Below are 14,625 nucleotides of genomic sequence, written 5' to 3' on the forward strand. Positions count from 1 at the left end.
CTTGATGAATGCTAATCACTCAAGTGAAATCGTACCAGAGGAGTCTAGGAGATGAACAAAAGATTGGCTGTGAAAAACTGTATTAGAAAAAATTTAGTAAGCAATACAGCCCTAGTGGAATATTTTGAAAGTTCATTATGATGACACATGATATTTAAAACTAAACATTCAACATTACAATAGGAATTTTTTATTCCTGGCCAGTTATTTTGAAATCATATATACCGAAATGTAGTTTGCTTTTTAAAATAGCTTTTTTCACTCTTTACGGTAATTGTCTGTTCTCTGTTTCATTTATGAGTATTGCCACACAGGTTTCTTCTATGTGAAGACTGAAATGTTTGTTTTGCCAACATCTGAAAAGCCAAATATAGCTTATGGAAAAGCATCTGGTTTTTAGAGGCATAAAATAAATAGAGAGTAACTTGTTTCTCCATTGTACCCACTGAATTTTGTGTTTTGTGTAGTGCTATGGTGGGAAATAGTAATGGATCAATTACAACAGAGTTTAGTTTGTTGCTCTTTTTAGCAAAACCAACAATAAAGCCATTTAACAGCTCAGCAGTTGGGTAAAATATTCACCTGGATATATTGTCTAATTTTAAGTATTCCTGCATAGTAACTGAATTGCTTTTGAAGGGTGACTTCTAAGAGTGTATTTTCTTTATATCTATGGCTTATGATTTATAGAAGAGTCCGTGAACTGTCTTAGTAAGCCATTGACTGAAATTAGCTGTTTTTTACTCTAACTCACTTAAGGGAATAAAGGAAAGTTACGGTGTAACGGTAATTGTTCTGATGGTTCTTGTCAATTTTTTTTCTGATCCTAGGTGGTATTTTGCTGTTATCTCTGTTTCTGGGGTTTTTGCAGTGACTTTCTCCGTGGTATTTGCATATGTGGCAGATATAACCCAAGAACATGAAAGAAGTATGGCTTATGGACTGGTATGTGTATTTATTCTGTTCTTTGTATCTGTGGGAAAATACCTTGTTTTTTAATTGTTTCATATTAGAAGTGAAGCCTTTGCATTCAAAATTTACTTCTTTGTATAAAATACATTTCATAATGAAGTCATCAATTACTATCTAGTGGATGACTTATATCAAAAGTTTTTTTCAGTACAAAGCCTTGTAAATTTTGATTTTTTAGTAGTAGTCATATACATCAGGTTTGAAATTACAGAATATTTTTACCTTTTAGAAGTTCTTTTTAAAGAATACTAAAAATTGGGACCCCTAGGTGGTTCAGCTGGTTAAGTATCTGCCTGCAGCTCAGGTCATGATCCTAGGGTCCTGGGATCTGGTCCCACATGGGGCTCCCTGCTCAGCGGGGAACCTGCTTCTCCCTCTCCCTCTGCTATTCCCTCTTGCTTGTGCTCTTTTGCTCTCCCTCTAACATATAAATAAATAAAATCTTTTTAAAAAATACTAAAAATAAGGAATTATTTAATGTCATGAGTTTTTAAACATTACTAATATTTAATGGCTACTCTAAAATGCAATAGGCTAATGTATAGGTCAGGGATCAGCAGAACATTTCTGTGAATTTGTGGGCCACATAGAGTCTCATTCTGTATCTATGTGTGTGTGTATCTCTTAAAAAATGTAAGAACCATCCTTAGCTGGATTGACCCAGAAGGTGGCAGTTTGCCAACCTTTGAATACTGTTTTGAGAAATTAAGTATTTGGTGGTGGTGTAATCTCTTGTCCATTAAATCTAGGAATAAAAAGGCTAACAGAGACATGATAACATACAGGTCATTATGAGATCGAAGCAAGACAGTGATGAGTGTCAGCAAATATAGGACAAGGATCTTTTGACTGTGTACTGTGTCAGCCTGAATCTTAGTTTTACAAGAAACTGTCTTTGATTCAAAGGACACGAAGAATCATGGATTAGGAAGTTTTTAGGGGAAAATACCTATTGTGAGAAACTTTTAAAAAAAAACTGATTTCAGTCATAAACTTAGAATGCTAAACAATACGAAGTTGATGATGGCCCTCTTCCCCTCTCCCCACTTGCATGTGTGAGTGCTCCCTGTCTCCAAAATAAATAAATAAAAATCTTTAATTTGCTAAATCTGCCCTAACAAAATACCACCACAATCCAGTTTTAGAACATTTCCATCTGTCCAAAGGCCATCTGCCATCCATCCCCAATCTGTCTTTGTAGTTTTGCCTTTTTTTTTTTAAGATTTTGTTTGTTACTGAGCAAGTGAGTGGGGGGAGGGGCAGCGGGGGAGAGAGAATCTGAAGCAGAGCAGACTCCGCAGTGAGCATGAGTCTGATGTAGGGCTCCATCTCAGCAACCCTGAGATCTTGACCTGATCCCAAACTAAAAGTCAGAGGATTTAACCAACTGAGCTACCCAGGTGCCCCTGTAGGTTTGCTTTTAATAGAAATTAAACTTAAATGAAATAACAGAACATGGTCTTCTCTGTCTGCACTTAGTTATCATCTTTGATTCCTGTTGATACATTTACCAGTAGTTCCTCTTTTACTTTGGTGTAGTTTTACACTGTATGGGATGTACTCTTTTTGTTCAGCTGTTCCCCAGCTGATGGACATTTGGGTCAATAGTGAGATGCTTAAAGTTACTACATTGTTATGTACGTGTCAGATAATTGGCCTTTGGAAGTTGAATTCTTTCTTTTGAGCAGTTATTAATAAACAGCTAAACATAAGCACTTCTGTGAAGTTAAATCCTCCATCCAGAAGCCAAAAATGGCACAGAGACAGAATAAAGCACAAGGTGGGGAGCAGCTCACGCATGGCAGCATTAATTTCTTATTCTCCAGCACCGAGCATGGTCTCCATCAGGTGATACTTGCTGCCATGTCTACTGATTTGCCGGCCATTTTGTCTAATAGGCCAGACACGTCTGGGATTAAGTTATTCTTCCCCTGTGTCCTCTTTAATCTGCATCTTCCCCGGACGTGTGTGGACTTCCTCAAAGTTTGAGAGAGACATGGTTAGTGATATACTCAGTGCTAAGGACCTGTGATCCTATCCTTCCTAACTCTGCCACCTAAAAAATCACGTAGTTCAGTTTTGTACTAGCACTTACACTCTTACTGATGAGAAAGAAGATAAACCTCGAAGTCTTTAAGCTTTATTTAAGCCAGCCTTATGCATCAAGGTAAACATTCATCTCATTTTAATACTGGGGGGGGAAAAATCACAGTGACAGTGGGTTTCCCTAGAGCATTGTTCTTTAGACTTCTTTCAGGCCATTACATACTTTTTTAGTTAAGAATCTACTTCTTTCCTCTTTCTGCAAATGAAGAGAATATAAGAAGAATGGCACAGGTAGGATCCTGGAAAGGGAGAGCATGGCAGGAGGACTGACGTAAATCTGCATTCTGCAGCTCTGAAGGAGAGTCAGGGTGTCCGGACTAATCTCTTCCTGTCCACTTGGATTTATTGCAGGTTTCAGCAACATTTGCTGCAAGTCTGGTAACCAGCCCCGCAATCGGAGCTTACCTCGGCCGTGTGTATGGGGACAGCTTGGTGGTGGTCCTGGCTACAGCCATAGCATTGCTGGATATTTGTTTTATCCTTGTTGCTGTGCCAGAGTCTTTGCCTGAGAAGATGCGGCCAGCGTCATGGGGGGCACCCATTTCCTGGGAACAGGCCGACCCTTTTGCGGTAAAAAGTTTATGTTTTTTCCTTCTGTTCGGCAAAAAAAGTGAATGTATGATTCAGTGCAATGTTCATATATTGTCGTGGATGTTTCTTTGGGGAAAACATCGTGACGTATTTTTAAAATATTTTGAAATACTTTTCAGAGTAGTTTGGGGAGGATGAAAGGCATTTTGAAAAGATAGCTAAGTGTCTGTATGTACACTGCCAGAAGATAACACTGCATATTTTTAAAAACAGTTTAGTGTTTGGGTATAAAACCTTATATCAGTCTTTTTCTTATTCTAGTCCTTAAAAAAAGTGGGCCAGGATTCCATAGTGCTGCTGATCTGCATCACGGTGTTCCTCTCCTACCTACCAGAGGCAGGCCAATACTCCAGCTTCTTTTTATACCTCAGACAGGTAAAATCCTAACTGCCAAGGGGGACTTTTCTTCCACTGTTTAGTGCCTTCATAACAAAAATATTTCATGTCGAGAGCTGTGATAGCAGAGACTTTTAAATGCCTCCTGTGTTGTAAATAATGGCTCACTGGAGTTTACTTCCTACGTAGAGTGGTTGATGGTCCTTCGGCATATCTATTAAGACTTTGGCTTCTGCAGAAAGATACAATTATCCCGTCACTGCATGTGGCTTGAGCTTATGTGTTGTCTGTAGAAGTGATGGGATGCTTGTAATCCATCCGTCTAGTCCGGTCTCTCGGACATGGAGGGCATGTATCAGTAAAGCAGCGAGCTCTACTGAGAGCATTCGTTTTCCCTCCTTGACACTAATCTTACCAAGGAGGATCAAGCCTTTATCGATATCCATAAAATCACAAAACAGTGCACTATTTATAACATGGATTCTGAGTGCTTGATAGGGGTCTCAAATTTATGAAACCTAAGTCTAAATTAAGAGACTTAGAATTACCGAATCTAAATTAAGTAGCTATTATTTGTAGTCTGTCGACAGTTGTTACAATTGTGATTCTCACTGAAAGCCAGAGTCTTCCTTTGAAGAATTCTTTGTTTATAAATGAGTTGTGGGGTTTTTTTCTGGCCCATTTAATGTTAATATACAAGGACTCGCATCAGTATGGTTTTTGTTACACTTTATTAATGTCTTTATTAATGTTACTTTTCTTGGGAACCTTTTAGATAATGAAGTTTTCACCGGAAAGTGTTGCAGCATTTATAGCAGTCCTTGGCATTCTTTCCATTATTGCACAGGTGAGTCTCTTTTTAGTTAGAGTGAGGTGGTAGAGTGTTGCTCCTGGTTGACCATCCCAATGGGGCCTGAAGTGATACTCAAGTGACATTTTCTTGGTGGAGTCACCAGTGTCAGGAATCTGAGGCTTGTAGGTTAAGAAATTCAGTTTTGTTAAGTGTACTTAGTCTTTGGATCAGATTTTGGGGATGGGCATATTTTTGTCATACAATGTATAAAGCAGAAAGGTAGTTTATTGATTTATATTAGAGAGTACACCTGCATAAAGTAAAAAATTTTCTATCAGTCCTCACATATTTATTGAGTACTGCCATGTGTGGCATGTGTGCCATGCCGTGGGGGTGTAGCAGTGAACTGAACTAAATCCCTGCTCTTGTAGAGCTTGCATTCTTGTGGGATAGGAGAGAAGCTTCAAAAAATGTCTGTGTACATGTATCAGGTATAATGAAAACGATAAAGAAAAATGGTGCTGGGGATACAGAGGGACTGGGGATGGGTGTTATTTTACCTGGAGGGGTTGGGAAGGCCTAGCTGATACTTGGTGACATTTGAGCAGAAACCCGAAGGAGAGAGGAACAGGCCATGGGAATATCTAGAAGAGCATTCTGAGCAGCAGGTACAGAAGTAAAACTCTAAGGAAGGACTGTAGCTGGCACGTGTGAGAAACAGCCAGGGGGACAGCACGGCTCTGGCAGAGCAAGCGAGGCAGTGACCTTCAAGAAATTAAGTCAGAGAGGAGGTGCAGAGGGAACCATCAGGTCATCTGGGGCCTCACAGGTTATGCTGAGACTTAATGGAAAGATGGGAAGCCATTAGAGGGTTTTGAGCAGAGGAATGACGTGAAGTACTTACCCTGGAAATGCAGTTGGTAGCCAGTGGTTGGTTGATAAATAAGATATTAATCAACCAGCAATTTGGATTTTCTTAGGAGTATTTCATCTTGGCCTCAAATCTCTTTTCCGTGATCAAGTAGTATATTCCGGCGACCAGAATATTTCTCTAGTCAGTCTTTCTCCTTTCAGTGAATAAAGTCCCACCCATTTCTTCCTCTCTGGCTTGGCTTAGTTGTAGATGTAGATGATCTAATCTAACATTCTTTCTTATCTTAGATCTAGTCTTCTAGATTGCAGCTTTCTTTGTTTTATTCTGTTCTTCAGGAAATGAAAGGCAGGGTGCATTTCATAGGTCTCTTAGATGTTTTACCATCTCTTAGGTGTAGGATTCCTTCTGCAGATCTTATCACTTACGAATTTTTTGGTAGGTTTAGTGATAAGTTTCAAATTTAAATTCTATAATATACCCATTGCCTCACACTTGCATTCATATGGCATTGAGTATTAGTACTATTTCTAACTTCCATTTTATTAATTTTTTGAAATTTAAATTCAGTTAACATATTTATTGGTTTCAGAGGTAGAGGTCAGTGATTTATTAGTCTTAAATAATACCCAGTGCTCCTTATATCATGTTTTCTCTTTAATATCCATTCTAACTCCTATTTTATCTTGAAGCTCCTTAAACAGAAATTATGTTGCATTTAAATGTGCATTTCTGGCTGTCAGAAAAGTGCACTTCAGCTTTGGGGAAAATATATTGTTGCCTATATGTAAAAATAGCTTTTTAAAAAAACACCTTTCTAAGGTATATCACCAAGGAAAATGTACAAATAGTAAGAGTTGATCTTGAGGAATTATCAAATGTTAAACCGACCTTGAGTCCTGCGATAAACCCAATCCCGTCATGATGTTTTATCTTTTTCATACATTGCTGAGATTATATTTGGTAATATTTTGTTTAAGATTTAGACGAAGAGAACAAGCTAACATTTACTATAATGGCACATAAGAGACGAATAGCTGTTTCACATGTCACTGATCATAGAAGCTGCAGATGCCTTAGAAATTCAGGCAGTAACACTGCTGGAGTGCTGTGAAGGTGCTTTAGAGGAAATTTTCTCTCTGCTCAGCAGAGGGCACCTAGCACAAAGGGTAGAAGATGGAAAACAGGGGCACTTGGGTTGTTCAGTCATTAAACGCCTCAGGTCATGATCCCAGGGTCCCACAACTAGCTTCCTGCTCCAGGGCTCCCTGCTCAGTGGGAAGCCAGCCTCTCCCTCTTCCACTCCCCCACTTGTGTTTCCTCTCTCGCTGTGTCTGTCGCTGTCAAATAAATCTTTAAAAAAACAAGATGGAAAATAGATGTGGATACAGGAGGGGGTATGTATGGTTGGGCATGTGTGCGGAGTGCTTGCAGTGCTTGGAGCGTGGGAGGATATGAGCCGCCAGCCAGCCAGCACTGGACATACAGCAGTTGTTACATACACAGCCCACAAGGAGTATGGTCCCTAAGTAACCATTTAGTTTTTGAGGCCTATGTAGAAATACCATTTTTGAGATGAATCACATTTTAAAAAGTGAGAAAATTAGTTGCATTTCAAAAAACAGGTTAATGGAATTATGTAGTATATATAGATAAAATGATCATTATGTTGCTGTCATTAAATGAACTAAAATGTTAAGTATAATATAATTCCAAAGGTAGAAGAATTGTCTCGTATTCTCATTTATGTCAAGTATACACTTGTTGCTTGCCTGCTCGTGTTACTGCTTGCCCTTGTGCCTTTGTTCCTGCTGGTCTTTCTGCCTCCCCACCCTCTGCGCTAAGTGTCCTCTCTCTGAGTTCCCATACTAACTGAGGTATAGCTCTGTCATTGTACAGAATACACTGTACTGTTGCTTTTACCTCTGTTTATTTTTGATTATTTTTGCCTTGGTAGATTGTAGGAAGAGTAGCCTGTGAGTGAGGTCAGTGACATTCATCTTGGTCACTGTAGCACCCTGTATTGTGCCTGCAACTCAGTTAAGTGCTAAATTAGAAGCCATTGTTTATTTTTCTGCTTTAACTTTAAAAAGGGCTCCTGGTTGGCTCAGTCGGTAGAGCATGTGACTCTTGGTCCTGGGATTGGGAGTTCGAGCCCCATATGGGGTTTAGAGATTACTTAAAAAAACAAAATCTTAAAATAAATCATACGTACATACTTACTTTAAAAATTAGTAGTAACCATTTAAAGATTGGGAGGGTATATGAAAATACGTGTTTGTAGCTTCTCCCCCCAAATGAGAAGATTTGGAAACATGGACAGACACACTTTCCAGTGGGAGCCAAATGTTTGCTGTCCCCTCTGGGGCTGTTAGGCCCCATCACTTCTTTGGTGCCAGGAGGCACGCAAGCCTAACTTTTGCACTAAATAAAAGCTTATGTGACTGCAGGGTTATTGTTGGACATATTTCCTTCCTCAGTGCTCTTATCTAGTCCTCCATGTGCTGGTGACCTCCTAAGATTTTACCTCTAGGCCGGCCCCTGACTGAGCTCCTGTTTGACACATGTTGGGCATTTAAACTTGACATAACCAAAACTGAAATCTGGATTCCTTCCCTTTAGCACTGCTCACCTCGTTGATGGGCATCACCATGCTCCCGGTTGCTGGGGCCACAACAAACTTTGGTGTCATATTTGTGGATTTTTGCCTTTCTTTACCCTTACCACATAATCCCTTAGATGGTATCTCCTGTTACCTCTGTCTCCAAAATCCATTCTGAATTGAAGCATCTCTCCCCATCTCTGATACTAGGAGCCAGTCTGAGCCATGGCTCTTGCCTCCATCTGGTCTCCCTGTAGTTTATTCGCCACTTGGGAAAGTAATTTTTGTAAGGTGAATTTTTTTAAGATTTTATTTATTTTAGAGAGAGAGAGAGAGAGAGAGAGTGAGTGTGAGCAGGGGGAGGGGCAGAGGGAGAGAGAATTTCAAGCAGACTCCATGCTGAGCAGGGAGCCCTATGCAGGGCTTGATCCCACATCCCTGATATCGTGACCTGAGTCAAAATCAAGAGTTGGACACTTAACAGACTAAGTACTCAGGCGCCCCTGTAGAGTGAAATTTTAATCCTCTTGTTTAAAATTTATTTTCCTTTGCAACCAGAAAAAAACCTGGACTCAACATGACCTCATTGTGTCCATAATCCCTGTTATTGAATATATTCCAGTTGAGGGCTTTTGCACTTGCAGTTACCACTTATTGGAGTATTCTGATCCCCAAGATACTCACGTAGTCACTTCCCTCCCCATTCAGCTGTCTCCTCAGAAGGGCCTTCTCTGGCCATCCTGGTTCAAGCAACACTTCTATTCCACTGCCCCATTTCATCTTTTTCCATAGCAGCTACAACCTGCAATGATCTTTCTAAACCAGTGCACTTACGTCCATCTTCCCTCCCAGATGCGGTATTTTGTTTGCTGACCAGTACTTTGACCTGTTCTCTGACCCTTGGGTCAGTTCCCTTAGACCTAGAATAGCAGTGGGATATAGTCGGAACTTGGCATATATTTGCTTAACAGACCAAAACTGATGTCAGTTAACTGTTAACTAGCTATATACGCCTTGGTTAAATTTGTTGTTTAACATTTGGGACAAAATGAGTTACACTAAATTAAGGTACACCAAATAATTTTTCTTGTCTAGTACACTGTATACACTAAGAAATTTATCCCATTATTTTTTTTTAAGATTTTATTTATTTATTTGACAGAAATCACAAGTAGACGGAGAGGCAGGCAGAGAGACAGAGAGGGAAGCAGGCTCCCTGCTGAGCAGAGAGCCTGATGCAGGACTCGATCCCAGGACCCTGAGATCATGAACTGAGCCGAAGGCAGCGGCTTAACCCACTGAGCCACCCAGGCGCCCCAGTTTATCCCATTATTGAGACTATTTTGACATATTTAAAAATCACGTCTTCTGTAAATATTAAGAACATACAGTAGCTGCTAGGGATACAAAGCTACAGATACTTAAGGAAGTTCCTGCCTTTCGGGAGAAAAATCAATGTTCTCAATTAGGGTGTCCTGTATACAGGAAGTTTTTCTTTGCTAACTGCTTAATCGGGTTGAGTTCCCTTTTGTGGTTGTGGTTGTTGAGAAGAACGGAATCCAGCAAGGTTCCATACCTTGTGGAACTCTTACACTCGCTAGTGTTTTAAGGGGAAATCGGAGAGAAGAAATCTAGGAGTCTTAAGTGTTCAAGAACTCCTATAGGGCTCTTCATTTGCTTTCCACTAGCTTGTGATTATATCAGATTAAGCTCTTAAATGGTTATTTCAATTTAGAGAATTTTGTTTATTTTAAAGCTTTTATTTTTTCGGGAGTGTGGGCATGAGTGGGGGTAGGGGTGCAGGGGAGAGGGAGACACCCTGCTAAGCTGGAGCCCAACGTGGGGCTTGACCCCAGAACTGCTGGATCGCCTGAGCTGAAGGCAGATTGTAACTGACTGAGCCACCAGGCACCCTCAATTTAAAGAATTTATTTATTTTTTTTAAGAGTTTGTTTATTTGACAGAGTGCACAAGCAGGGGGAGCAGTAGGTAGAGGGAGATACAAATTTTTAAAAAGATATAAGATCTTTTTCTAAAAATAGCAAGAAATACTTTCTCATGTCCCCAAATCATTGCTGAATTTCTTTTCGCTTTGAAAGAAAACCCATTCAACCCATAATATTGTTTATTAAACACCTACTGTGTGCCAAGCCCAGTGCTAAGCATTTTGTAAATACCTCCTCTAACCTACATGACAGAGTTTTGAAGTAGGTACTCTTCATTGCCATTTTATAAGAGACAGAACTATTTCAGTGTGAAGTAACTTGCCCAGGGTCACATAGTTAGAGCCAAGATTATGATCCAGGCTGTTTTTCCAAAGGCTACGTTCCTACACTGTATGTTTCCCAAATCACACTTACTATACCTGTTTACTATTTGTAAAAGCATCATGCTTTCAGCAGTAATTTAGGTGAAGGACAGAGAGTAATTCTTGTATTGTTTAGTGGGAGGATAAGCATTTTGGATTAACTTGGACCTGTAAAAACTTTTAAAGCAGTTATATAACCAGGATCCCCAAATCCTCTGTTCAGACCTTTGATGCTACTGCTTACAATTTCTGATATAAGCAGTCAGTAGAAATGTACTGAATAGAAAGTTCAACTTTTCTGTTTTCACTTTTCTTCTTCCCTGGATCTGGATCTGTGTCAGCAAAGGGACCTTTCATTTGCTCGATCTGACCTGGAGTAATAGTCTCAAGATATATTCAGGGCAACTGCTAAAAATGCCAAAATGTAGAAAAGTGGTAGTCCTTTTATATTACAGATTGAAGGATGTCACCAAGTATTTTTTATTTTTATTTTTAAAAAGTTCTTTCCTGATAAACCTTTCCATTCTGGTTTTTCTTCTTTTCTAGACCATAGTCTTGAGTTTACTTATGCGGTCAATTGGAAATAAGAACACCATTTTATTGGGTCTGGGATTTCAAATATTACAGCTGGCATGGTATGGCTTTGGTTCAGAACCTTGGTAGGTATATTTTAATTTTTAAGATTTTGATATTTGCCCCTTTTTTTCCAGCTTTGTTGAGGTATAACTGACAGACTTTTTAAAAGATTTTTATTTTAGAGAGGGGAGAGCATGAGCATACATGAGTGGGGGAGAGGCAGAGGGAGAGAGGGAGAATCCCCAGTGGATTCCCTGCTTCGTGGAGAGCCTGGGGTGGGGGTTGCAGGGTGTTGACCCCAGGACCCTGAGGCAAAATCAAGTTGGACACCCCACCAACTGAGCCACGTGGGTGCCCCTAATTGACAGACTTTTATTTGCTTCTTATCTAAGTCTTATTACTAGATTTTAGTCCATCTCTTACTGTGCCTTTTTTCTCTCAAAATGTATACAATACAGATTTCTCACTTGTGTATTTGTATATTCTAGAATGGCTTGAGGGTAGAGGGGTGTGACATTTTCTATGTGACAGATTTTTTAAATGAGATTCGTTTTTAAATCTCTAATGAGCATTTAATCTGTATCAGTCTGTCATTAGGATAAAACACGTAATCTCAAAGTAGCAAAACCCTGAAAGCTAGTGTTATTTACCTTCTTTTGTTTTTCTGGTTAGAAAAAAACATGTGACATCAGTGATCATTACTGATGACAGACCAGAAGTTCATTGAGAAAGCCCTATTGTTTTGGCCCCAGCTTCCTGTCAGAGAGAAGGCTGTTTCCTTTTCTTGCAAGTCTGGTGGCCTGCAGGGTGATGGCTGTAGTGAGGTCAAGGTTGGGCCGCACAGTTGCGCCTTCATGCTCAGGATGATGGGACTGAACTTGGTTCACTCAGGATTCATTCCCCAAAACATACTACCTCTGTTTGGATCAAATAGGAGTAAGCATCAAGAGTGGTTTTGTTTTGTTTTAAAGATTTTATTTAACAGAGAGAGAGAGCACGTGCGCGAGCAGGAACACAAGCAGGGAGAGCAGGAGAGGGAGAAGCAGGCTCCCCACTGAGCAGGGAGCCTGATGTGGGGCTCGATCCCAGGACTCTGGGATCATGACCTCAGCCGAAGGCGGATGCTTAACAACTGAGCCCCCCAGGTGCCCCAAGAATGTGTTTTGATGGATGTTTTGTTTTCCAGACTAGTTTTTACGAAGAGGCACTCACAGTTTTAATGATGTAAAACACTTATTACAAGTTTCAAGGCCAAAACATCCAAGGCTTAGGTCAGCTCAGTAGCATCACACTGAAGCACAAGTCTGTGGGAGCATGGCCTGCAGAGTCTTACTGGCTGGGGAAACTCGTAATGCTGTTTCTGTATGTGTATCATACGGTATTCTCAACACTTCCCATCCCCACCCGCTGCTCAGACCTTAGAGTGACTTGCCCAGAGTCACACAGGAAGGAAGGAATAGACCAAGTACAGTTCTCCTTTTCCTTGTACCACAGCCACTTTGCAGTAACAGTAACTTGAATTCAAGTGTATATTTTGACTGACAGGTACAGTGAAGAATATATTTTTGTTTTGCTGCTTTTGGTTACAGGATGATGTGGGCTGCTGGGGCGGTGGCGGCCATGTCTAGCATTACCTTTCCAGCGGTCAGTGCCCTTGTTTCACGAACTGCCGATGCTGATCAACAAGGTGAGTTGACAAGAACCCATGATAATTATTTCAAAGAACAGAATACTCAAATCCTATTTTCTATCTCCTTCCTCCATACGGGATCATAAGTGTATCTTCAAAGTAAAGAATTTAAAATTGATTTCACTGTTAAGAGGAAAAGCAGATTTGGGGCACCTGGGTGGCTCAGTGGGTTAAAGCCTCTGCCTTCGGCTCAGGTCGTAATCCCGGGGTCCTGGGATCGAGCCCCGCATCGGGCTCTCTGCTCAGCGGGGAGCCTGCTTCCTCCTCTCTCTCTCTGCCTGTCAAATAAATAAATAAAATCTTAAAAAAAAAAAAAGGAAAAGCAGATTCCAAGGTATCGTCCTTTGGTGGATATATCTGTAACCATGTCTCTCATCTGTGGGGCCCTGCCTGTTCTGTCGCTAGAAAATCTAGTGATGTAGGCTGGCCACCTTATGTTCACTATTATGGGTTTGCTATGATGTGCTAGACATCCTGGGCTTAAGTAACCTTTTTATTTAAATCTTAGGTTTCAGTCATCTAAAGACCATAGAAAACGTTTTTTATCTTAACCCTTTTGTGATAGGAATATTTAATTCTCAAAATGCTAACAGATAATTCTTTGAAAAGGATGTGTTTATTCTAGTCATAAGGGGAAAAGGGAGTGTTACAAAAGAGGGGCAGCGATCATATGGTGAGGAAGGAAAGGCCAATGGCCAAAGCAAATTGCATTTTAGATTTGAGAAAAGATTGCAGAGGAAAGCAAAACTCAAACTCTGTATTTGACTCAGAGGGTCTTAAGTAGCTGCTTAGGGGCAGGTTTTAACAGTTAATGATTGTGAACTCATGCCTGATTTTTAACCAGGGAGGTTTTAAAGGGAAATAAAGTGCTTTTGCCCACTTGCTTAAACTAGACCTATGTTTGGGTTGGGTCTACCTGATCTCACATTTTATCAGATAACTTACTTTGTAGAGCTCATGGCTTCTAAGTACTTTGTTAATACCATCTTGGTAAATTGCTAGTGTCTGATGAGAACTTTGGTTTTAGATTGACTTTGTCTGGTTCTGGTTCTGGGGCAGGAAAAAAAAATAAACGGTGCATTACATAATTTGTGTAAACAATTTAGGTGTTGTTCAAGGAATGATAACAGGAATTCGAGGACTGTGCAATGGTCTGGGACCAGCTCTTTATGGATTCATTTTCTACATATTCCATGTGGAACTTAAAGAATTGCCAATGACAGGAACAGACTTGGGAACAAACACAAGCCCACAGCACCATTTCGAACAGGTATTTCTTCATTCACCTGATAAAAATAGAGTTCATTTGGCTGGGTTGATAGATGAATGGGTTTTGGTCACCCAGGCTTTTATGTGAGATTATTTTAGATCTACAGCACTTAAAAACCAAAGCTGAAGGGACTATGTTCCCCTGTATACCTCTTTTTGAAATCGGCTGTACATACCTTTCCCCTCGTCAATTTAAGAATTATCAAACTGTTCTAGTTCGTGATGTTACACCTCATGGCATGGTTAATAGCCACCGGTGTGTACTGCTGTCTCCTCGGGGACGTGTGTGCTGCACGAGGTCCCCAGGTGAGGCTGCCTTCTGCAGCAAAAGGCAGTTAGGTGCTGATTCACATCTTTGTTCACCTGTTTGCTGTACTTTCCCTCCTTACAACTGAAAACAGTAACGGCAGACATCGTATCTTTAGCCAACACAAACAGCTCATCAGTTTCTGGCTTGTATAGCAGAGCAGCCGAAATCTTTTAAATAAAAATGAATGTTTGTTTGTAGGCT

General features: G+C 40.3%; 1 protein-coding gene across 3 annotated transcripts in view; it reads left to right on the forward strand.

Moving 5' to 3' along the window:
- The window catches only part of MFSD14A (major facilitator superfamily domain containing 14A), a 42,403-nt gene that overhangs the window by 25,928 nt on the left and 1,850 nt on the right, over positions 1–14,625 (forward strand). For 2 of the 3 annotated variants that reach the window (XM_082686506.1, XM_082686507.1), the window contains exons 5-11: positions 831–945; positions 3,430–3,648; positions 3,931–4,044; positions 4,781–4,852; positions 11,126–11,238; positions 12,745–12,842; positions 13,952–14,115. In XM_082686506.1, coding sequence (XP_082542632.1) covers positions 831–945; positions 3,430–3,648; positions 3,931–4,044; positions 4,781–4,852; positions 11,126–11,238; positions 12,745–12,842; positions 13,952–14,115 — 895 coding nt within the window. The remainder of the gene's footprint in view (positions 1–830; positions 946–3,429; positions 3,649–3,930; positions 4,045–4,780; positions 4,853–11,125; positions 11,239–12,744; positions 12,843–13,951; positions 14,116–14,625) is intronic. The other variant, XM_082686508.1, reaches the window with a different exon arrangement.

The sequence above is a fragment of the Mustela nivalis genome, assembly GCF_964662115.1.
Source record: "Mustela nivalis genome assembly, chromosome: 10".
Taxonomy (NCBI): Eukaryota; Metazoa; Chordata; class Mammalia; order Carnivora; family Mustelidae; genus Mustela; species Mustela nivalis.